The sequence below is a fragment of the Anastrepha obliqua genome, chromosome 4, assembly GCF_027943255.1.
Source record: "Anastrepha obliqua isolate idAnaObli1 chromosome 4, idAnaObli1_1.0, whole genome shotgun sequence".
In the NCBI taxonomy this organism is placed as follows: domain Eukaryota; kingdom Metazoa; phylum Arthropoda; class Insecta; order Diptera; family Tephritidae; genus Anastrepha; species Anastrepha obliqua.
The window spans coordinates 120,764,977-120,790,369 of record NC_072895.1 but is presented as its reverse complement, the minus strand read 5'-3'; the positions used below and the strand labels follow the sequence as shown (position 1 = coordinate 120,790,369).

The 25,393-nt window shown below is 33.5% G+C and overlaps 1 protein-coding gene across 1 annotated transcript in view; it reads right to left on the bottom strand.

Annotated features, from left to right (window-relative positions):
* Nucleotides 1-25,109, bottom strand: part of LOC129246348 (uncharacterized protein DDB_G0283357) — a 69,276-nt gene extending 44,167 nt beyond the window's left edge. Inside the window, exon 1 of the mRNA XM_054885096.1 lies at nt 23,851-25,109. Within this exon, the coding sequence (XP_054741071.1) occupies nt 23,851-23,852 (2 nt within the window). The 5' untranslated portion in view covers nt 23,853-25,109. The remainder of the gene's footprint in view (nt 1-23,850) is intronic.
* Nucleotides 25,110-25,393: the final 284 nt, after the last annotated feature.

The following is a 25,393-nucleotide window of genomic DNA, read 5'->3' as shown; positions in this document are numbered from 1 at the left end:
TTGCACGCTTTAAAAGTGGTGATTTTGGCCGCGCCGCCAAAGTTCATGGATACCGAATTGGAGGAATTGCTCGATCAAGATCCGGCTCAAACGCAAGAAGAGGTTGCAAAAACTTTGGGAGTTGATCAATCAACCATTTCCAAACGTTTAAAAGCCATGGGAATGATCCGAAATTCAAATTTCGAAAAAAACCGCACGAACTTATTCATAGACCTATTAAATAAAAAAACTTTATTTTGAGTGATGGAAGTCTTTATTTGTACTTTCAGCGCTCCGTTGCTTGTCTGTTTGTATATTAATTTATATATAAAGGGCCCGCCATCTATCGTTACGGATTTGAACTAGGTATTATTTGAGGAATGGTAACACTTAGCTGTCATCTGATTTGACAGAAAATTAGTTTTATTCTTCCGCTGAACGAAAATGGTTTGTATACGCTCAAAGAACGCTGGGAAATATTGCGACATTACTTTGAAAATCATGGTAATGTTCCAGAATGTGTACGAAAATTACGTACGGCAATGGGAAGAAGAAAAGCACCGAATGAAGCGTATGTGCGTTACTTTGCGAAAAAAGTAAGAGAAACTGGGTTGCTTATTGACAAACCAACGCGTGACCGACCAAAAACCGTACGTACACCCGAAAATATTGCTGCTGTGGCCGAGAGTGTTCGTGAATCACCAGGAACATCAGTTCACCGTCGTTCTCAACAATTGGACATTTCGGAGACATCATTGAGACGAATTTTGCGTAAAGACCTTGGTATGATCGTATGGGATGGTGCATGGCTAGCCGAGGCAGCCATATGAATGAAGTTGTGTTCCATCATTAACCGGAAGGATTGTACTTCAAAATAAAAAAAACGGTTTAGAAAAATATTGAGTAGTTTCTTTTTTATAGCATTTTTAATTCCGTAAAGTTATATGGCGGACCCTGTATATATAATTGGCGCGTACACCCTTTTTGGGTGTTTGGTCGAGCTCCTCCTCCTATTTGTGGTGTGCGTCTTGATGTTGTTCCACAAATGGAGGGACCTACAGTTTCAAGCCGACTCCGAACGGCAGATATTTTTGTGAGGAGCTTTTTCATGGCAGAAATACACTCGGAGGTTTGCCATTGCCTGCCGAGGGGCGACCGCTATTAAAAAAATGTTTTTCTTAATTTTGGTGTTTTCACCGAGATTCGAACCGACGTTCCCTCTGTGAATTCCGAATGTTAGTCGCGCACCAACCCATTCGGCTACGGCGGCCGCCGTGTATTAATTTACAGTTGTCAAATATTGTATGATTGTCACACCATCATTTGCAAAAATTATAACAGCAATGGAGCGCATAAAGATAAAACTATTTTTTATTGATTTTGTGAAAAAGTTATTCAAACAATGGATGATTAAATTTGCGCCACCTTGTATTTTTACCTCTGAGATAGAGGGGCGTTTACAGTTAGCCGGAATGTTCACTATTCGAAACGAAAAAAAATCAAAAATATTCAGTTTCTTTTTTTTTTTGCTGCCTTTGGTATCTAGGCGGTATCCTGTAATACTTTAAAAAATGTAGCTAAAAAAATATTCACAGCGCAAAAATAAATAAATAAATTTCTATCAGTCAAACACAGGTACTGTTACATCTTATCTCACACCTTTTTGTTAAATTTAATTTGCTACAATCAGCAAATTTTCCTAAATTTACATTTTACATTGTCATGCCAATTAACTGTCGCCCAGATAAATCCATTGACAGCTGTCTGATAATATTTACCTACTTAAAGTCACAAATCTCCCAACAAAAAGGCCAGAAACGTGCCGCAACATATTCACACCTAATTTTCAATAAGATTTCCGCAGCAGTCGCCAAAGAAACAGAAATCACTTCTCCACAAACACACATACATAAATGTACTTATGTTGTTTGATTGTTTGCTCTATGCTCAGCTAAATGAGCGCAACGGCATTAATGAATGGCAAGCAGCAGAGCAGGCAATCCTTTCCTCTTTGAGTGTAATTGCGAAATTCGCCAAGCTCATTTGAATATTTCTAAGCACCTACAGATTGAACAATCGGACGCACTGCGGGCGCAATGAACATAAATGCATGCATAGGTGATAAGTGTGTGCGTGTGTGTGCTTCAATTGAGCATTATACGTTGCATGCGTGCGTGTGTGTGTGCGAGTTTGTTTTCAAAAAGGGGAAGCGCCCAGTAACAGGCTTCTTTCTTTGCTTTTGATACGCTTTGCTTCGGCTGTGGCTGTAGCCGCAAGGATTTTTCAAATCGTTTGCTTAGCCTTTGTTTCTACTTTTTGTGTTTTTGTTTCCATTTGGTTTTTGTTTTTGTATTAGAAGCATGTTTCAACATTTTCGCTTTGCGGTCTTCTGTCTAACATCCGTTTATGCTTGCTGGCTACGCAGTCTCATTGCCTCTTGCGTCGTCTTGATAAACCTCTCAGCTCAATCATCAAGTCGCTATATTTCCCACCTTTGCTTTTCTGCGCGCCCTTTTCTCCCTTACTTCTTTCGTTTTTTTTTTTTGGTACGCAGACAAGCGCCTCAAGCATTGGGAAAAAGTAATAATGAAGGCACACATTGAAATTCCTGCACTTCTGCGGTTCCTCACTACGCCTCATCTTTTCATGGTCTGCCTGTATTTGATCTTCGCCTGCGCGTAAATGGAACATAGATAAACTTGACGTAGAATTTTTTTAATATATACACATATGTGAGTATGTATGTATGTATGTATTATATAAAAATACCCTTTCCGCCTTGCACGCAATGCGCAGCCGCGCGCTGAATCACCTGAACGATTTGTCACCCAAGTGTGCATGAAAAATTTAAAAATTGTTACAATTCCAAGTGGCAGCGGCACTTTGAAGCCACCAACGTTGACGATATGTATGTATGTATACACATATGCACATACAAGCACATAGTTATTCACAGCTATTTATAGAGGAAGAAATGCACAAAACTGATTTGAATTTTAAGTGACTTTTAAATGCCACACAATACTATCCGTGGAGGCTGCGCGCATTTTCCAAAGCCTTTTTATGAGTCACTACATACATATACTCACCCGCGCATATGCAGTAATGGAGAAAAAAAATTTATTTATATTTTTTTTTTTAGAAATTTTGTTACATTGAAAAATGCTTAGTCGTCTAGTGATAAGAATTTCTACGAGCTCACATAATTAGGTCGACTAAATATGTAAATTTTTTAGATGACTCACTAAGCACCCCATTCATTCTTGACGCTTATTTTGTGTCTCCATTTTCCTAGTGGGCACTTTGGCTGCACGTTGCAGGCAAGCAAATTTATTTACTTAATAAAATCACGTAAATATAGTGTCATTGTAAATATCAGTGTAAATATTTTTATGAAAATTTATAATCATCACACCATCGTTGACAGCAACCACAGAGTAATAGCAACAACCCTGAATGCAAATGGTTTTTTTTTTATTAATTTTATTTCAAAGTTCGAGCGCACTTTGTTATACCTCAGAGTGCAGGGAAAATTGGCAATTGCGTGCAAAAGTTTTGCGCTTCGATTAACCAAATAGCAAATAGTTGTAAAATTTTATTATCACAATATTTCGAGCACTTATGCTATGTGTATCAATAGTTATGTATTTGCATTTGTTTTGTCATGCAAGCATATGTTCGCTATGTCTGCTGTATGCCATAAAGTTCAATAAAAATCAGATTCGCAAAATGGCACCCCTAAAGCAAATGCCAATAGCATCAAAAACTGCTATTCGCTTGAGTGTTCGGCGCTTAACTGCGCTTACTGCAGTGATTACAGGCAGGCTCATGCATGTGTTGTTATTGTTATTAGTTTCCTCTTCAATTTGCCTTTCATCCAGCTAATAAATTCTGAACCTATCATTACATGGCAGACGCTTTTATTGTGCAATAAATTTGCTAACTCTGCTTACAGTTTGTTTAACATTTATTTTTGTAATTTTTTGCTTATTAATAAAAAAATGTTTCATTGTATATACGTTCAAAAGTATTGCAAGAAGTTGATAGTGAACACCATAAAATTACCCTGCAATTGTATGCCTGCGTATGGGTATCTGAAAAGCTTTCGTCGCCACTGGGCAGGAATTTTAAAGTAAGAACAAGGTGCAAAATTAATTGCAAATGTTCTAAAAAAATATAAAATTAGAAACTGAGTACGCCATCTCCGAAAGAATTCAATTAAAATAGTTTTTTGCCTGGGCTTTCCCGGCTATTACGAGCCTGCATGGGATTGTGGCGTCAATGCATGTGAAGTGGCATTTTAGGCGTGGCTTGAAAGGGAGAAAAATATATCGAACAAGTGGAGCTTGGAATAAGTGAAAATCTTAATTAAAGTGAAAAGAAAGTCTCAGAAAAAATAATGAATCAGCTGGAAAGAATGTGTGTGCAAATGTGTGGAAAATTTATTTTGCTGTGAAGGATTGTTGGGTAATATCTTTCTTCAGACCAAAAATAGAGCTATAAGGCATTAGCAGACATTTCTCAATGAATTGCCCTTTTAATTTTTTCTATTTCCAAATCTAATATACATTTCATGATGCACCAATATTTTTTGTTTTTAAAAACTCCATAATTACACTGGCTTAAAGAAAGTTGACTCAGTTCGCGCTCTACTTTTCTTATGAACTTAAGCGCGTTAAAGCGTTACATGATTTCGAATGCTAAGAATATATATATTTTTTTAATTTGCAAGACTAAAATACTATATATAAAATTACTAAATTAATATTAATATTTCGTGCAAAATTTTCAACACATGTAATATAAATATTCAGCACATTCACCTCTACATTCCGAAGCACCAGTCCAACTTGTCTTCAAGAAGTATAAAAATTGCTATTTAAGAGAAATGAGACAAAATGTAACGCCCTTCACCTACCTGGCCTAATGAACGCCACTTTCAAGGACTCTTTTTCTTAAACTTTTATACTAGCTTTGGGCATAAAGCGCTAAATAGTTAATGCAATAAGCGGATTGTTAAGCCACTGAAGATTTAGTGATAATGAATGCCTTATTTTTTAGTGATAAGATTGAGAGAATATTTCATCTAGGCCGACTGTATTATGTAAAAGTTAATTTTCAAACGCTTGTTGCCTCTTGAAATATTAAAACAAAATTTATAATTTTTTACAAATTAATTAAAAATTTTCAAAGACATATTTTTTATCGCAGTGTAAAGTAAGGGCATCTGGGATAAAGGTCTACACAGTTTTAGTATAAACTTAAAATTTGGATAAAATATATAATACTTTTTCTTCATTTATTGTTTTATAAATGTTGTTTAATTTATTTAGTTGTCAAGCGCACGTCACCTCTTAAAATGGAAAATATTATATAAAAAAATGTATGATCTAATAACTTTTTTTAATTAATTTTTCTTTACATTTTGCAATGTATTTAGTTCTCAAGCGCATATAAGTTTTTGTATAGTATATATTAAAAAAAAATTATTTGTAAAACCTTTTTTTTTGTAAATTTTTTTTTTTAATATTTAATTTTTAAACGCATGTAACATCTTAAATTGGAAAATATTAAAAAAAAAAACAAATCATAATTTTTTATAAATTAATTGAAATTTTTTTTATAATTTTTTTTTCATATATGTGTATGTGTGCGCGCATTTTTTTTACTTTTTGAGGTTTTTCTCCTAATTTCTTAGTCAAAAGCAATGAAACCTACAATATACATACAAATATCTAAGCAAATTTTCGCCACAAACTTAGAATTTGGAAGAAATGTATATGTTTTCTAAATTTATTCTGCTATTTCGAAAACACTATGGCCTCAATACGATAGAAAGAGAACGCTTAAGGTGGTGGGAATCCCCCGCCATTCAATTTCCAAACTCATTGCGGTGTTCAGTGGGCATTGGGTGATCGGTACTCATGCGGAGAAGCTTGGAATTCCGTACGACCCCTGTTGTAGAGAAAGAGACTGTGGAACACTTTTTCTGCAAATGTCCGGCTCTGGCGGCTAGGCGCTTGAGATTCCTTAGTGTGCCCTTTGGGGATGACTTGAAGAAATTCTCCAGCATAGATCCCTTTTCTCTCCTCCACTACATCAACAGCACTGGATGACTGTAGACGGTTTTTCTCTCCCCTAAATCTTTTCACAGGTAGTGGTCCACATTATGGTATCAAAACGGCACGTAAGTGCTACTTGGAGTGTACCTGGGGTACTGTTGCTATCTTACCTACCTACCTAAATTTATTATTTAATTTTTTTTAATATATAATATCTAGTTTTCAGTCGCATGCAGCCTCTTAAATTTAAGACTTTCTAATTATTAATATTAATATTAAAAAAATATATTTATAAACTAATTAAAATTTTGTAAAACATATTTTTTATTAAAAATCTATTCAGTTAAAATATATTTGTATTTATTTTATTTTTTATTTATTTACTTATGATATTTTTTAATATACTTAGTTTGCAAGCGCATGTAATTAGAAAATTAAAAAAAAAATTATTTAATTCAATTTTTGTTTTATTTACTTATTTACATATGTATGTATTTATTATTATTATTTTTTTTTTTTTGTCTGAAGCAATTATCCCTATCTATAAGTTAAAAACAATTAAATCGGAAATAAATTTCTGCACGATTTAGCTATAAGCTTTGAATTTTGAATGCAATGGTTAATAGCTTAAGTCTTTTGGTTTAATAAAAACGATATCAATAGTCACCATTTTCCGATCCCATTTCCAGATCCCAATATATAATATTTTTAGAGATTATTTTAAGGATTATTTACGAGAAATTTGTCTTTCTTTCTTTTTTTTTGTATATTTTTTTTTTATTTTGGGGTTTGACGTTGTCCAAAGGGTATTCAAGATTTACGAACCTATCGTGATGGCGTTTATGAAATTTTTTTTTTTTGAAATAACCAAAAACTTCTACCAAAAATTATGATATGCGGATCGCAACTTTAAATCGTTCAAATCGTTCGTTATAATCGTTCCACCAGATAGACTATAAAAGACGTATTATGGGGTTTTAGAATCATAATTAAAAATATGTTTTTATAACTATTTCTCACGCCTTTGCTTTCTCTCTCTTTATCTTTCTCTGTATCTCTTTCTCTATCTATTTCTCTATCTATCTCTCCATTTGTGTCTTTGTCTTTATTTTTGAAAATGATCTTGCAGTAGGTATAGTTTTTAAGTTAATTAAAATTAAAATTAAAATGAAATTGTGTTTCAACTTAAACTCTCCAATTACCAACAATATCTTGATCCACATAGCCAACTACCAGAAAGTTGGTAAATATAATGAATTAATTACAGTTTGGTAAAAAATGTAAGTCATATGTCGGCTTTCCAAGGGTAACTTTTATTTTTACCATATTACAATAATACAAATATTTTCAAACCTTTTCAGATTTGCAGCGCTATGCCATGCCAATGAGCTTAAATAATAATATTTGCTTAAATGTTTAAAAAGTAGAAGGCAATGAATTGTGCAGTCAACCAAACCGGAGTTCGTTTGTTTATTACTTCAATTAGATGTCGTAATGCAATACTTAATACTTCAAAAACTTAAATATCATATGTGTGGATAGACATAGTCATACAGTGCATCAACTTGAAATTTTTTCAGAGAAAATTTAGCCCACAACACAAAACACCAATAAAGAGGAATATGTATGAAGAGGTCTTTTTATAAGGTTTTTGTTTTAGTCACGTATTTCTACAATTTTTTCCTTCTAACGAAATTTTACCCATCAATGGTTGAGCCCGTAACCCTACTACGTCTTACTTCGAGGTTTTTGTATGAAAATCTATTAGAAAACTTTATTTTCATAGGTTGGAAAATTTTTTTAAGTTCTTATTATTATTACCTCTAACTTACAGCCTAACAAAGGTCTTACCCTGAAGTCGATAAAACACGAACTTTCACAAAAAAAATTAGTATTTTAATAAAATTGTATCAAAATTTTGTTATTTTATTATTTAATATTTTAATTATTAATTAAATTTTATTTAATAATTTACTAAAGTAAATAACTAATATAACATCTCACAAATTGTTTAAAAAAGGTCAATAATTTCCTACTTAAGTGGTGAAAATTACTAAGTCGACTTAAGTAATTTTGTCAAAAATATAAAGTTGTGTCTATTCTAGTATTTTCGCTCGCAAACACCTACACAGGTAACTAAAACAAAAAACATTTTTCCCTCACGTGCTCACATTTTCACTTAAGTTAATTAAAAGGTTTGTTATGTTCAAAACAGCTGTACCGAGCGCATTAATTTAAACTCAATTTTACAAGCAGCTTCACCGCATGCACAGAAAGCATTCACTCAACCTTTCATTCATGTGACAAGTTAGGGGTTTCCAGGCAATTTTAGCAGTAATGCGAATCGTGACAATTTTCAACTTTTTCACCAAAAAAACAAATAAATAGAGAAATGTAACGATGATTGCGCATTCCTTGTTAATTACCTTTTAGTGAAATGCCACTTTCAAAAGGCACTTTACGACTACTCATGGAGTTGCTTACGGGATTCTGAACAACGCATTAAATAGTTTCTGTGGGAGCTGTAGTGCTGAGAAAGAGGCGGAGTTCATTCAATACTTTCTGTGGAAAGGTTCAGTGCTTCAAGAAGCATTCTTTAGATTTCTTTAATGGGCCTCACTAAGATATTTTAACTATCCTTCCGTTTCATAACAAAAATCGATAAAAAAAAATAGTTGTTTATTAAAAAACCAAAAAATGTGAAAAAAATTAGAAAAATTCTTTTTTTTTTTTTTTAATTAAAAAAAATTAGGAAAAACTTAGCAAAACATAAAAAAAAAATATTAACTATTTTTTATCGATTTTTTCTAATTATTTTTCAACGTTTTTTTCTTGCTACAAAAACTTAAACGAAACTACAAAAAATTAACAAATATTCAAAATTATTATTTTCAATACTCTTCCCGCATAGTCAAGTGAAGACCCGCAAAAGTCTTCACTTTCTCGCGACTCATGCCCGTTAATTTTTTAACACATTTCGCCTGCTCGCAAGCAAATTAGCGTTAATCATGAGGAATGCGAATCTACGCCACTTTACTTTATGCTCTGATGACCAAGCAACACCTGTCAATGCCAAACAAAAACAACAAAAGCCGACTAATCAATAAATTTGCAAAGGGTGCAAAAATGGAAAAATGATTAAATAGAAAAAAAAATATTTTCCATTATATACTGGGAGGAACTTTGGTGAAGGGAGTATAGCTCAGCATATATAACAATGCACATATATATATATATGTATGCGTGTGTGCACGCGCACAATCAAGTGTCAAACAGCTAAAAGGCGCACAAAAGACGGAGGTGCAAATTAGTTGTCGCCACCGTTGCTGAAAAAAAAGAAAAATAAAAAAATGTTTAACTGAAAAACGTGTTTGTAGGCGGTTAGAAGTGCGGAAAAATCAGAAATGAAATATTTTTTCAGCTGTGCTGTGCCATTGCGCAGAAAAGTGTGGCCGTTAACGATTATTTGCATGGAAATGTTTGCTACTCCAAGTTTGTTTTGTTTGGTGGCAATGATTATTATCGACGTGTGCTGTTAATGTACGAGCATTAAAATTCTAATGGGAGGCCGGCCGGTCAAGTAGTCGAGTGCCACTGTGCCACGAACGCTGCCATCGTCGCTGCTGCTGCTATTGCTGCTGCTGATCAGGATGGTAATTGTGAATTGTGCAATTGTTGACCGGTGGCTGGTGGCTGGTGGCTGAAAAGCTAAAAAGACACGAAGCTTCAAGAAAATGGAAATATGGAAAAAGATTAAAAAAAAAAATACTTGAAAATACTTGCTTACTCGTCATTTTATTATATGTACACATCCATACGAGCGCCAATCAGCGAGTGACTAGCCAGCGAGCAAGCAATGGATGGGGATAGGCAGACAAGGCAGTCAGCCACCCAACCACTCGCTTGCTGCTAAGTGTAAGCAAATAAAAATTCTCTAAATATTTGCATATGCATTTACAAGCGAACAGCGGGAAAATGGAAGAAAATAAAAAATATTAGACAGCCAATAAAATGTGTGCATGAAATACGATGAAGAAAATTTTAAAATAAAAGTTAACATAAAAATAAAAAACAACAAGAAAAAAATGCCTTTGCTTAGGCTGACAGGTGCATTGGCTCGACTGTCGCCTCATGTCACACTATTAGCCATTAGTCAATGCGCGCCGTGGCGCACTACTCACCACACTCAACTTGACTGTGGGTTGCGCATGCGCTTAGCTGCAATTTATTAACAAAACAAAACGAAAAGAAAGCAAAACACAAAACAAAAACAAAACACGAACGAATATTAGCAATGCATCTATGCAAGCGCGCGTCCACACGCATGCGCCAATTTTAATGGGCCGCCCACAAATGCTGCGCCATGCGCCAATAAAATTTCCAACAAAGAGCTATGAAAATTAAAGTCGTATACAAAAAACTTAAAATATTGACAAGTAAAAGCATAAAAATAAATTTAGGAAAAACAAATAAGTTTGTGGAAAAACAAGCACTAAAATATTGAACAACTATTGAGCCTAATTTCATGACAGTAATTTACACACAAATTATGGTAATTTACAAAGCGTTTACATGTGACCTGGGCAATAGACGCAGGCGAAAACGCCAAAGCCAGCAGCCGGGCAACATGGCTGCGGGTACGTGCATGTGTGTGCGCGCAAGTGTGCATGTGTATGCAACTGCTTTGGCAGCTACGAAAATGTTGCACCTGACCTACAGTCGCCCGGCCTGGCCTAGGAGTGCATATGGGTAAGAAGTGGCGCATTGGCCGGCCAGCAACGGCAGCGACAGCGACAGCGTTCGCAGCTACATATCAAATTGTGCGATGTCTGCACTGGTAGGTAATTAATCTAACTGCTTCGACTTCACGTACGTTGTTATTTTTTTATTTTATTTTTTATTCTCGATCGCTGCCACACAACTTTGTGACACTGTGTGAATGAAAAAAGTCAATAGCTTGAGCGTCCAAGTAATTGGAAAATCAAGCGAAGACCGTCGTTGTGAATGAGAACGGAAAGAAAGAAAGGTGCGGACCACACCTTTGGTCCAGCAAATAGTTGAAGTGTAGCTAAGTGCACGTGCACTGGCGCTCAGACTAATGCCAGACTTAATAAATACTTATGAGCAACTCCGCCACGCAACAATGTCGCAAATACAAAGCGTTGCAGTGGCAATTAATGTCAACGAAAAATGTTGCTGCCCCCTTTCTCCTGTGCTACAAAAGGTGCTTTTAATTTTGCATGCCACATTTTAACGGCACATTTTTGGTGCTTTGTTTTTTGCTTCTAACTCGCTCGTTGGTCGGAAAATTTGCATCGGCGCCTGGAAAATTTATTCCGCCAACTTCACGCATGTGCCGGCCTGCACGCGCTACAACAGCTGTTAGCTGGGTTGTAGTTGCTTTGTTGCATTTTTCGAATGCAACATAAATTAGCTGCAGCAGCAAGCAGTAAAAATTGGTTGGTGCTTTGCATTTTGTTCATTCTCACTACTAAAAATTGCACGAAGTTTTTCGTAAACGCCTTTTTTTATACTTTTTATATTTTTTGTTTTTGTTTTTGTTTAAAATTGTTACTTTTGCGCATATTACTAAATTTTATGGCCTCTGCCATTTAGACTGCTTTTCGACTGCCACATTGCTAATGTTGTTGTTGCTATTGGCATTGTGAAGTTTGCTTGCGACTTAATATAACTGCCAACTGCTGCTGTCAATGTTGCTGTTATATGCGTTGCTTGATATATGTTTGACATGTGAATTATTGCATGCCTAGTTGAAAATGCAAACAGAAAACAACAAAAAAAGAGAAACACAAAATTACGATAAATATAAAACCTATAAGATTTTATGCATCTTCAGAATTGCATTCAAAGTAGCAAACGAAAATGGAATAAATTAAATAATTTTATGGATGTGCTGCTCATTGTGCACAGTTAGCAGAGCTTCTTAATACGTCAAATCATTTTTAAATATACATACTAAGAGTTAATTTTATTCATAATTCAATTCAAAAAAAAATGTTGGCCTTTTAACGACTGATATGCGGCAAGGTGAAACAAGGTTCAAATAAGAATTTACGCAGAAAAATCCAATGAAAATTAATTCAATAATTTCTTAGAAATATTGAAAAATTAAGCGGGCATTTTGAATGATAGGAAAAATAAAAATACGAAAGTTTTTAGTTATAGATATGAACTTATAGTACATTTTTAATGAAGTTATTAAAAAAAATTAAATTTTCATTCGAAATTGTCAGCATTTGCTCTCACACGCACTTTCAAACGATTGGCCATTCACCTATTGCAGCACGCACGGCTTCCATGGATATTAACGTGGCTGTTCGAACCAAAGATTGTTTGAGACTCTCCAAATCTCTGTAATGCCTTTGACAGGCCAAGTTCTCCAATTCTGACCACAAACTGTAGGCCAATAGATTCAGATTTTGACTTCCAGACAGCCAATTCTCTGCGGCTATGAGCCTGGGAATATTGTTTTTTAGCCACTGCTGGGTGGTTTTTGCCTTATGTACTGGAGCGGAATCTCACTGGAAGATCCAACGCTCCCCATTGAAGACTGCGCAACTGCTTCACCATGTTTTCTAGGAAATCCTCTTGCTACACTTTTGCCCCGGTCGTAAATCCTTTCTCGCAAAATTGCAGAGAAGTAACGCTTTTACAAGACACTCCCCACCAAACCATTTAGGAGGCTGGATGGTAGCCACGCTGAACCTTTGGAACAACATTTGTTGCATCTTTAGAAGTTTTAGCATAGATTTTCTAGTTTTGCTTATTAAAAAACAGTGTAAATTTTCGCATTGTGAAAATAATACTTTCATGGCCGTTGATCGTGTGCCCCGAAGAAGCTGCTTGCATCTGTCGAGTTTAATTTTTTCAAACGCTTTGCCAAAAGATGAACAGTTGAGCGACGGAAGGTTTTCATGTGAAGATCATCTCTAATTAGTCTTGACATGGATCTGATCGATACATTCATTTCCCTGTTCAAACTTAATATTTTTACTTTTTAAGCCGCTTTTCCCTCTATTATTTTTGAATGAAATTATAAATGGAATTTGAATTTTAAGAAAAAATTGTAAACACAATTACAAGAAACTCCAAAGTTTTGGCATTTGTTCCGAATTACCAAATAATTTGTTTTAGTTTTTTCAAAATTTTTTCTTTTAGTTGATTATCACGGAACTTAGGCAACTTTTTTCGAATTTCCTAATACATATATATTTTTTTCTGTTCAAATCTTTTGATTGATCAAGAAACCTTTTAGTCGACTTGTGCGACTGAGGACAGCTCAAAATTCAGCAAATTAAATTATTAAGCAATTTTTCAAAAATAATAACTAATATTCAAAACTATATTTTTTCAACATTGAAAAATTATCTACCGTTAAGAGCAAAACTGCCTTATGTGCTGCATACACTCCATATCGGTGGCGCAAAATTAATCATCCAATATTATTTTTGGAAAAACTTTATTTAAAACAAATTATGCTGAGTGATGGACATATTTGTGTATACACTACAGCTGTCTGGTTCACAGATGTCAAATATGATTGACGTACGATGCCATTTGTAAAATTAAAAACCTTCCGATAGAGTGATTAATTTTGCGCCACCTGGTATATATTATTATTTTTTCAATAAATTAATAAGTTCCACAAAGCATCTAGAAACGCGGACTGTCAAACTAGTGTCGGTTGAGAACTGAAGTAATGTCTCACATGACCAGTTGTCACTGTCTGCAAGCCGTCAAAAACTGCCAATGTAAGCATTTACATGTCAAATGGGTAAAAACCAAACTGTACCGCAAGCGAAAATGTGTAAATGAAAATGTGGTAAATATGGCAAAATGAGCAAAATAAAGTATTTATGTAAAGTGGCGAAAAATATGGCATTTTTTCTTTGTTATAACTTCTCATGAAACTAAACGCAGTCACAAAACAATGGCTAGAAGTTTAAGTGGTGTAAAATGACTCTGCACATTATCAATATTACTTTGATAAGCTTTTCCGTAGTCATACATATATATGAAATATATAAATAAGTGAAATTCTTCTGCAAATCAGCAAATTTCTGTACGCCCTTTTGTCACAACAAAATGTGGTATTGCCAAGAAGTAAAAAGCACGGCCAGCACAGCCGCCAATTGCGTAGCCATTTCTTTATGAATATAAAAGTGTATGTAGTCAATATCAAGACTTAGCCACTGAATGAAAAACTGTCCGACAAATGCGCGCTAATAAATTTTCAATACTCCACTAGACCCGGTTGACCTTGCAAATTTTCAATACTTTTTTATTTCATCATTTTTGGCTACCATTACAAATTACTTTTGATTCACTTTTCGCCGTCGGCGATAACTGCTCACCTACCCGCATTGCGACTATCACTTTCAGTGACTTTTGGCCGCTGACGCTAAGCATCGAAATCCGCGACACCACCAGCTGCCTACCCAACACTGGCTGTCAACATCTTATTAGTAACGTGCTTGGGTACACACATACATACCGACACATGTTGGGATATGATTTTTTTTAATTTTATTCATATTTTTTTTATATTCGCCGTATTTATTTATTAAATTGTCACCTTCTCAATTTTACCGAATAAAGAAGTATTTGCTTTTCAACAACGACTTTATGACCTCATTATTAGACGCTGGTTTTAAGCGCTGAGATGTGAAAAAAGCATAAATAAATGAAATAAAAATGAGAAAACGCAAAAAAGAAAAAATCGCATTTTTGAGGCAACTCTTTCTTATCTTGCGCGCAATTGTAGAAAAAAGTGAAAAATAATTATATGCGAGCAAGTGTATATTAATATTTGCGTATTCCTGGTGAGTGGGTGACTAATTGAAACATATGTACGTATTTGCATATGCAGGTCTGTCTGCTTCGTTGGCTGCTTGACCAGCCGCCTGCCGGTTTCGGCGCTTTTGTATAAATTTGAATACGATTATTATGATGTATAATGTGCTATATGCTTTGTTGTTGTTTTTTTTGTTTTTGTAAATGTTCCATTATTAATAATCGCGCATTATGATACTTTCAGGCAAATATGTACAATCGTACTATGAAATTAATAATAAATGGTACCTACGAGTGAATGGTGTAAGCCGCTGCTGGGTATTTGCGTAGGTGGGACGTGTCATTTTGAAAAATTATTAATAATATATTAAGCTATGTACGAGTATGTGTATGTACATTTAAATATTATACTTAAGCTTATAATTACACTCACATATGTGTGTGTATGTGTGAATATTAAATTTTTGAGTTGTTGTGGATTTTCAATGAAATTTTATGAGTAAATCGCTTGCAGCCAGAGAAATAATTGCCATTTTAAGTTTTATTTGAAGCTATCGATTTCTTGTGAATTTTATAGATTGCATAAATAAAAAAAATTGTTTCTATGACAAATAATTATGCTAAATAAAGCAATCATTGCAGGGAAACGGCTTCTTTGAAGCAACGTTCCTACTATGATTAGTTCTACGTCACCGGAAAGTCCCGAATTTGGTTCTGGCCAAGGACTGCCACTGCAGCAGCACTCCCTGAAATGTATGGAGAACATTTCAAGGGACTACAACAACATCAACAATCACTGCCACTCCAGTAACACTTCCTAAAGTATATGGAGATTATTCCAAACTGCTACAACAACAATCACTGCCAGTACACCAGTTTTCCCTGAATTGTATGGAGAATATTTGGCTTTAAAAACAAAACAACAAGAAATTTAAAAAAAATTATTGGAGTTTTTTAAGCAAAGAACAAATACTTTATTACAAAACATCGCATTTCAATATTTTCTGTGCAATTAGGCTACAATTTTGACCTTGATCTTATTTATTAGCAAAACATTGTGAGGGAAAAAAATTTTCAAAAATTAACGAAAATTTTGAGCGCCTTGAAACTCGTATTTTGTTAGACTAAAATTTAATGGGCTATAAAACGGCGTACACAATTTTTTTTTTCAAAGATTCTAATAAAAAATTTTGGAATTTTGATGCAAATTTCCTGAATTTTTAAAAACCTTGTACGAAATTTGGAATTTGGATTGTTATGGTATTTGTTGTAGAATTAACTACACATATTTTTATAAAGAAAAGTAATTGAAATTTTGATATAAGAACAGCCAAAATTCATCCAAATGTGGATATGAACATTTTTCATTTTGTAAACTTCTTAAACTATATAAAAAAATTACATTTTAAAAAAATTATACCTATCACAAAAACGTGACATTTCATACATTTTTTATATTAAAAAAAAAATGTTACTAGTCATAAAAATTCCACACATTATACAAACTTCACATTTTATAAAAATTTTATTTATTAAAAAACATTTACATTTTATAAGAATTTTTTATTTTATAAAAATTCTACATTTCATAAAAATTTTACTTAAATAAAAATCTGGCATTTCGTAAAATTTTGATGTTTTATAAAAACTTTATTTCATAAAAGTTTGAAATTTCATACAAAATCTTATTTTTAATAAAAATTTTACTTGTTATAAAAACGAGACATTTTATATTGTACATTTTTTACATTTTATAAAAATTGTACTCATTATACGAACTTTCACTTAAAAAATGTTTCATTTAATATAATAAAAATTTTACTCATTATACGAGTTTTACTTAAAAAATGTTTTATTTTATAAAAATTTTACATTTATAAAAATTTTACTTAAATAAAAATCTTGCATTTCGTAAAATTTTGATGTTTTATAAAAACTTTATTTCATAAAAGTTTGAAATTACATACAAAACCTTATTTTTAATAAAAATTTTACTTGTTATAAAAACGAGATATTTTATACATTTTTTACATTTTATAAAAATTGTACTCATTATACGAACTTTCACTTAAAAAATGTTTCATTTAATAAAAATTTTACTCATTATACGAGTTTTACTTAAAAAATGTTTCATTTTATAAAAATTTTACTCATTATACGAATTTTACTTTAAAAATTTTTCATTTTATTAAAAAAAGTTTCGTGTTATAAAATTTGTTATAAAGTAATATATATATTTTTTAATTTTATCCCACTTTTGCTTTTATGCGCTTGATTGTGAATTAGTGCAAAATATTAAACCAAAATTAGTTGTAAATTTTTCCAAAATTCAAATTTTATTAAATTTAATCCACTTCGTTTTTATATTGTACGCAAGTAGCTAAAACATTGCAAAATATTAAAATATAACTACTATTAATTTTTCTAAAATCTAAAATTGGTATTAATTTCTGAGCGCGATTCGCTTTTATAATCGCAATTACTTAACTCTGCGTTTTATTTTTTTATTCTATACCTTTTTTATTTACTTCTTTTCATTCCTATAAATTCAAAAGAATTCCGTATTGGAATTTTCCTCGCACCATTCCTACCCATGTCATTTCACGTGTGGCACGCATGTTTGCCGTGTCGCAATTTTCAACTATTATCACTTGTAATCTTCTGCACTTGTCTGCGCGTGTATTTATCACAAATTTCTTCTTCTTTTCTTTCGATAAACATTTCGCTATTTTATCTGCAATGTCATCGATCAATTTTCGCGCATACCAGACAGATAATAGAAAGTCATTTCACTTCTAATAAACAAGCCCAAATAGCAAGCAGACTTTGGAATGAGAAGCAAAAAACAATGTTAAGCAACTAGGCAGCAACAACACTAAAAAACAAAATATATATTAATTTTTCTTTTTTTAATTTAATGGAGCCTTGAAGTTTATGCAGATGAGCAACAATAATTAGCGAAAAATAAAAAGCAAATCTGTACTTTTGTCAATATCTATTCCGCACTTCATTTGCCTACACTAATAAATCTCAAACTCACTTTTGTGGAAGCAAAAAAACCAAAACATAATTTACTGCACTGCAATAAAATTAAATTATTTCCGCTGAAGAATGAAATAAATGAAAAAAAAATGAAATATCTATATCTTTGTCTACCACGCAAACGCCACACGCTCCCCGTTAGGCAGGCAGCAGCACACCCAGTAGACAGAATTCCAACGCACCCGCCTTTCGCCAGCCAGGCATACTTTCGCTGGGCTAGCAGCAAACTTTCATGCATGGACACGCACACAAGCCTCATAAAGAGATGTGATAAGCTTAATTAAATTTTGTGTAAATAACGTTAGTACACCAAAAACAACAAAAACAAAAAGCAAAAGCGTTTGTTGGTAACGCCGCCTAATCGCTGCTAATTTTTTCAATAACTTCCAACAGTGAGCAGTGAGTAAACTCAGTACTTATTCCCTCTGCTCTTTTACTAGTTTCTAACTACTTTTATCTCAAGTATTTATATGGCCAACAGTAATAAAAGTATTAGTGAAAACAAAAATATCAAAAAGCCATTAAAGCAAGCAAAGAAGCCTATGCTTCCGAGGCTTCAGCGCTCAACCTGCTCATCCAGTGTCGTATTTGTGGGCTTGTTTATGACACCTGCGCCAACATACGTACAAACATACGTACATATACAGCGATGGGGGCACAAGCGATTGTTAATCATTTTACAATATGCGAATTTTCGTGTCAAACGTTAGCAGATAACATCAGTTGCTCACCAGTTAGTTGGCAGAGCTTTAGCAGCGCATACAAATTTGTGTTCAACTTGCTGCCGCTGCTGTAAACATGCACACACACCTACATGCGCAAATCTTATTAACCTTTTGCATGAGCGCATTATCTTACACAAAGTGCAGCAACAACTACAATGCATACAAATAACAATAACAATTAAATTACAATGCAGTTGCAAATAACACAAGAAAATTGTGTAGCGAGGCGGAGAGCGGGAGAGAGGTAGAGAAGCACAGTTAATCTGCCCAAACCATAGCCGCTGATGCCATCTCTCCCTGCATATTTGCACGATTCGCTACCGTCAAGCGCGCGTACACATTTATACAAACAATTCCACGCAACTCTGCTACCTTTTGCATGCAGTTCAGCGAGTTCAGCGCTGCAATCGCATTACTGTCAGGGGTTGTGCGCCTATAAGGCTGCTTGCATTTCACTTCACTTTGTTTCAATTCAATTTCTGTGTTGTTGCATTATTTCGTTTATTTATTTTATTTCTCTTACACAACTAGTTGATTTATATCATGTCAGCTGCAAGCACTAACAACAACAAACAACGCTAACAAGCAGCCAGTGGGAAATTCATACATGGAAGTTGAGAGCAAAGGAAGGGTTTGAAAAAATTTCAATTTTTTGCCACTTTACCCAGACTTAATTGAGAAAGCTACTGCTACTACATGGCACGCATACACATCCACATATATTCGTAAGTGTGGCATACAACTACTTCGGGTCGAAGCATTTACTCGCATGCTTTTTTTCGTCATTCAATTTGCGGAAAGGGTTGCTGTATTCCCCCTGCATCGCCGCCCAACACGAGCCCCTACTCGGTGCAATGTTTCAACATTTATTTCAAACATTGATTGCTCTTCACTTGCTTGGAAAAACCGGGTTGTGCTGCCTTGTAATATACACGAATTTGCATATTTTTATAAATGTGCATGCAACATGCATACCGACATACCACACATACATATGTGAGGGTATGAGTATGCTTTTGAAAATGCCCTTTTTAAAAGGGGTTTGTTCGGCCATGCCAGTTAATTGTTATTACTATTTTTATAAGCACATTTCTGCGCGAAGCAAATAATTCACAATCATAATCACATAATAATAATGGAAAAGTATTTAAAGAAATATTTATCATGATAGAAAATTCATTTTTAAATGCAATACAGAATTATACTTAACCCTTTCAATACTGACGGGACACATACGTCCCAATGCACGTGCTAGGTCAGTAAGTGGAAAAACGACAATTATAGATCTACTGAGTGTTCATTACGGGTGGGACAATGTTTTCCCAGGACATTTTCTCAATTCCTAGAAATAATTTCTTTATTTATACAAGAGGACATACTATTTAGGTCACTAGTAATAACTTTTCATGGTTAAATATTTTTCCCCCTTAAAAAAATCCGTATTGAAAGGGTTAAGTTGAATGGCGGAAAAATTACGTTCAGCGGGGTCGCTTGTACGTTTAGGATCGCACGTGCTCTCCAGCTCGTGGCTGACTTGAGAAAATCAAATAAAATTCAATATGTGGTTAAGCTTAAAAGTTTACTAAAACACTCAGAATAAATGACTTTCACGAAAAAAAAACTGGAATTTGCTTTCCTAATACATCTTTTTTATGCTTTCGTAGTTAACTTTTCAAATAAAGCACGAGAATTTACTGCTTCACACTTAAGCTTACGGCAGGCTAATCACCTACTTTGTTAGAATACTTACTTATATTCCTGTAACCAATGCAAGTAGCCAGAGATGCACGATTGCTAAGACAAGAGCATCTAATCGCGTACGTTGGAGAAGCATTGTAGAGGCGCTATGTTTCTCAAAGGAGTAATCGGGAGGAAAAAACAAAAACTTAAACTTACAAGTTAAGCTCCTGCTAATAAGAAAGGCAATCATATGACGGATTGCACAAACTGAGCTAACTTTCACTTACAAAAAGAAGTTCTCAGTTACTGCGACTGGCTCAGTGGCCCTACCTTCCAATTTGGAACTCTAGGAATTGATGATGAACTCATACGCATAATACGAGTAAGAAAATGTGGTATGCGCAAGCTCATGTGTTCGAAAACATTGGTCACCTTTTTTAAAACCTTCGGTTGGGCACCTGGGTTTAGCCGTTTTCGCCCTGTTCGAGGATCCTTTTTGATAGGTTATGTCCGTAAATCGATAGAAAATTAAATTTTAAAAAGCTACCGGGAAGCTCGAGTCGTTAGCTATAATAGAAATATGTTAAATTCCTGTCTAAAGTCGAAAAAGCCTGGTCAGGCCCGGGTGCCCGAAGGAGAGTTAAAGACATAGCCATAATCATCTTTGTACTTAATTTTCAGCACAAAAACACCGATGAAAGCTCTCATGTGTGAGAGCTCTTGCAGGTTAAATAGTAACCAAGTTTGAATTAATTTGCAAGTGAACGCCATTTGCTTCCCCCGTTTTGCACCTCTTATATCTGTATGTAACTACTATTTTGCTCTTCTTAATTCCTCTTCCGGCATTACACTGTATTCGTAATTATTACTCTAATTCCATTCTACACTTATCAAGCTTATTAGTTTGTCAAACAGTCATCCCATTATCATTCCCGTATTATTTACTCACTGCTGCCGAGCTCAAATATATTTACATACATTTAACTACTACTGTTTATCGTCATTTTTCTTTACAGTAAATCTTGGAATTTATCGTCATTGTCGCCATAACTTGTTTATTTGAAATATTTTACTGCTTTCATATGAAGTATTGGGTTTTTTCTAATCACTGAATCGCTTTAGAGATTTTCCATCATAAAAGCGGTCAATACTAAATATCGCCGCCGCAGCGGTAAAAGCTGCTGGCTGCTTTTAATAAACTTTTATAGTAACTGCGTTAAGTAACGAACTAACTTCAAAATTTTACAATACAAGGGTTATACCCTTGACTTACAAAACATAAGTTTTTCGCTCAAGTTTAAAGTTATAAATGAAAAAAGAAATTAGTTGGTTATTTTGACCGAAAAGTTGGTAGAAAAGTTAAGGGTGATTTTTTAACTATTATCTTTTTAAACAGTTGGTTTAAACAGCTGACGCACGTTTCGTGTTTTGTTTCACTGTCAAACATCTTCAGTTTGGTTTATAATTTAACCATTTCTGTTTAGAAAATTTAAGATCCACTTTTTTATCGAACAATTGTGTTGAGCGACGAAACTCATTTTTGGACCAATGGGTACGTAAATAAGCAGAATTGTCGATTTTGTAGTAAAGATCAGTCGGAAGAATTGCAACAGCTACCAATGTATCCAGAAAAGCTCACAGTTTGGTGCGGTTTATGGACTGAAGGTATCATTGGACCGTACTTTTTCAAAGATGCTGCGAATCGGAACGTAACTGTGAATGGTGAGCGCTACCGCGAAATAATATCCAACTTTTTTTTGCCCAAAATGCAAGAGCTTGACTTGCATGATATGTGGTTTCAGCAAGACGGTGCCACATGCCACACAGCACGCGTAACAATGGACTTGTTGAGAGGCGAGTTCGGTGAACATTTTATTTCACGTTCGAGACCTGTCTATTGGCAACCCAGATCGTGCGATATAACGCCTTTAGATTATTTTTTGTGGGGCCATGTTAAAGCTCATGTCTATTCAGACAAGCCTGATTCAATTAACGCATTGGAAGACAACATTAAAGCATTTATATGTGAGATACCGGCCGAAACATTGGAAAGAGTATGCCAAAATTGGACTAAGCGGATGGACCATTTGAAGCGCAGTCGCGGTCAACATTTGCATGAAATAATCTTCAAACATTAAATAATGGACTGTACTACCGATTTAAATAAAAATTGCATGCATTTTTCTGAATTTTACGTGTGTTGTTTTTTAAAACTTTCCTATTGCTCTTAAAAAATCACCCTTTAGTTCGTAGTTTTAACGGCGTGGCGACGATATATTGGATATTTAAAAAAATGGGCATTATTTTTTAATCAATTCAAAAAAATATATATTTTTTTAGATTTTTGTTCTTAAATTAGTTTAGCGAAACATTTTTTTTTTACTTAGAATTTTTTATTCTTTACTTAGTTTAGAAAAATTGTTTATTTTTATTTAGCTTATTTCTTTTTTTTTAATTTAATTAGCTTAGCGTAAAAGTTAATTATACTTCGAATTTTCAGAAGTTTAACAAAATATCTTCACTTGTATTTAATTGCTTTAGCAAAATAGTTTTTTATATTCAGATTTGCTTTATTTTTTTACTTAGTTTAGATAAATATATTTATTTTTACTGCTGTTTTTTACTTAGTTTAACAAAATATATTTAGTTGACATTTTTTTTTATTTAGTTAAGTAAAATATATATATTTTTTTTAGTTTTATGTTTTTTTTTTTTTTTTGACTTAGTTAAGTGAAATGTATTTTTGAACTTAGTTTTGCAAAACAAATTTTGGTTTATTGATATTTTTTTGACTTAGTTTTGCCAAATATATTTTGGTTTATTTAAATTTTTTTATTCAACTACTTTAGGCAAAACATTTTTTTATATGGAGATTTTTTTATTTTTTGCCTTAATTTAGAAAATATTTTTATTTTTATTGATTTTTTATCTTTTGTGACTTAGTTTAGCAAAACATAAGCAACCCCTATTTCTATTTAATTACTTTAGCAAAACTTGTTTTTTATACTCCGGTTTTTTTTACTTCATTAATTTAGTATTTTGTTTTTTATATTCAAAAATGTCGGACGTGACAGTTTTTACTTACTTTTCTTATAATATGTATGACTTTGAGTAGGTGATTTTTTTCATTTATAATGAATTATTATTATTATAATTTCCTATGGTTCCATAGTGGAATGAAGAGCCATGAATATATTCTTCTAATTTTTATTACATATTAATACTATTATAATTATAACGATAATTATTATTATTTATTATTATTATTATTCATTACTATTATTATTCATTACTATTATTATTAACTTATTTTTATGAGTGCTATTTATATTATTATTATCATAATTTTATTTTTTAATTATTTTTTAATTCTATTAGCGTCAAATAAAATGGAGTCTTCAATCTTCTTGCGTTTGTGTTATTAAACTAACTATACGAATAACCCTCCCAATATTTATATATTCATCAAATACATTTCTTCGAATTTAAACTAAAAATACAACCTTTCAGTTTCATTAATTTATTTTTAAACAAATTCGTCTACTCACATCGTATCTTTCTGGCCTCATTGTATCCCCCAAATGTATGGGTTTAATTTATAATCCAACATTGGTTGTTTGTGCGACACCACAAAAATGCAACATTGGCTGTGTTTTTAAACAAATATATTTTTTTTACAAAAACCAGTTGGCACTATCCGTTAGCTTTTTGTATCACTGGTAAGAAGCTTTTTTTATTGGTTCGCGCAATTTCTCTTTTCAAGAACTTCAAAAACTGTTTTGAAACTAGAATTTTCCAAAAATGTTGTTGTTGTGTTTTGTTTTTTTTTTAGTTATTTTTTTAGAACTGTTTGCGTTTCAAATATTGCTATATTTAAAAAACAAATGTCCTTAGCAATAGTCGTTTGCTTCAAGCAGTTGCAGGTTTGCTTTTTGAAATTTTTGAAACTCGAAAAAATTTTTTTCCACTTCTAATTTTTATCGCTTGCTGATTTTTTAACGAAATCGTCGTGCTTTCTGAATGAAATTTTTGCACATTTATTAGTTATATTTTGCTGTTATTTTTTACACTTTTAATGGCGTGCAGTAAATCCTTATTTCTTTGATTCCAATTTTTTGGAAAAGCACTTTTGATTCTTTAAACTTGCAGCACTAAGCAATACTGGGTTTGCTAATCGAAAATTTTCACTTTTGTACCGTTAAATTGCATGCAATATTTTATTCTTAGCAAAGCGCACTATTTCGTATACACTTTTCCAATTGACATTTCTATTTTTTTTTTTTGATAAATTTCTTTCAAACACTTTTTAATTTATCGCGTGGCTGATTCGTATTTTTGCTTTTTACAAAATTACTCGCATTTATTTATGAACTCACAAAAACGTTTTACTGTTGTTGTTGTTGTTATATGCCGCTTATACTTCTCGCTTGCTTTATCTTCCATACATAATTGCCAAACATACATATATATATTTTAAATAATTTATTCTTGCCCTCTTTTATGTATTAGTGTAAATTTTTAGTCTGAAGCGTTTACAACGTTCTTAACCCGACGACAGTTGCCACAGAACTGAAACGTACGCTTACCAAATACAAACTAAATGCTAAATGTCTTGTTCAGTGGTGAATGAATCCGATACGATACGGAATCGTACTGAAATCGAATGCTGAACAAAGAGGAGGAGGCATCACAACACACCGTCGTCGCTGCCTGCCTGCCTGCCTGCTGCTGCTGTTGGTACTGCAAATGTACGGGCGACGCTGTTGCTGCTGCTGCACTGCTGAAATCGTATCGCCTGTAATGTTATACGGACAGACGACCAAAACGGCTATAACGACGGTGTGACGATGATGACGACGGCGAACCTCAGCACCACCACCATCATCACCACCTAACGGCGCAACGACCGACCGGTGTGCGGGCAAGGCAGTAAGCCAGCAAGCCAAACGCGTACGAACGTACTTTACGAGTACGAATTGGTCATTCTACAGAGTGCGCGCACACAAACTAAACAACAATAAACGAAACAAATGTTAGCCTCCACGAACTAAAGCGACTGGCTATTATGGCGGTACGGCTAACCCAAGTACC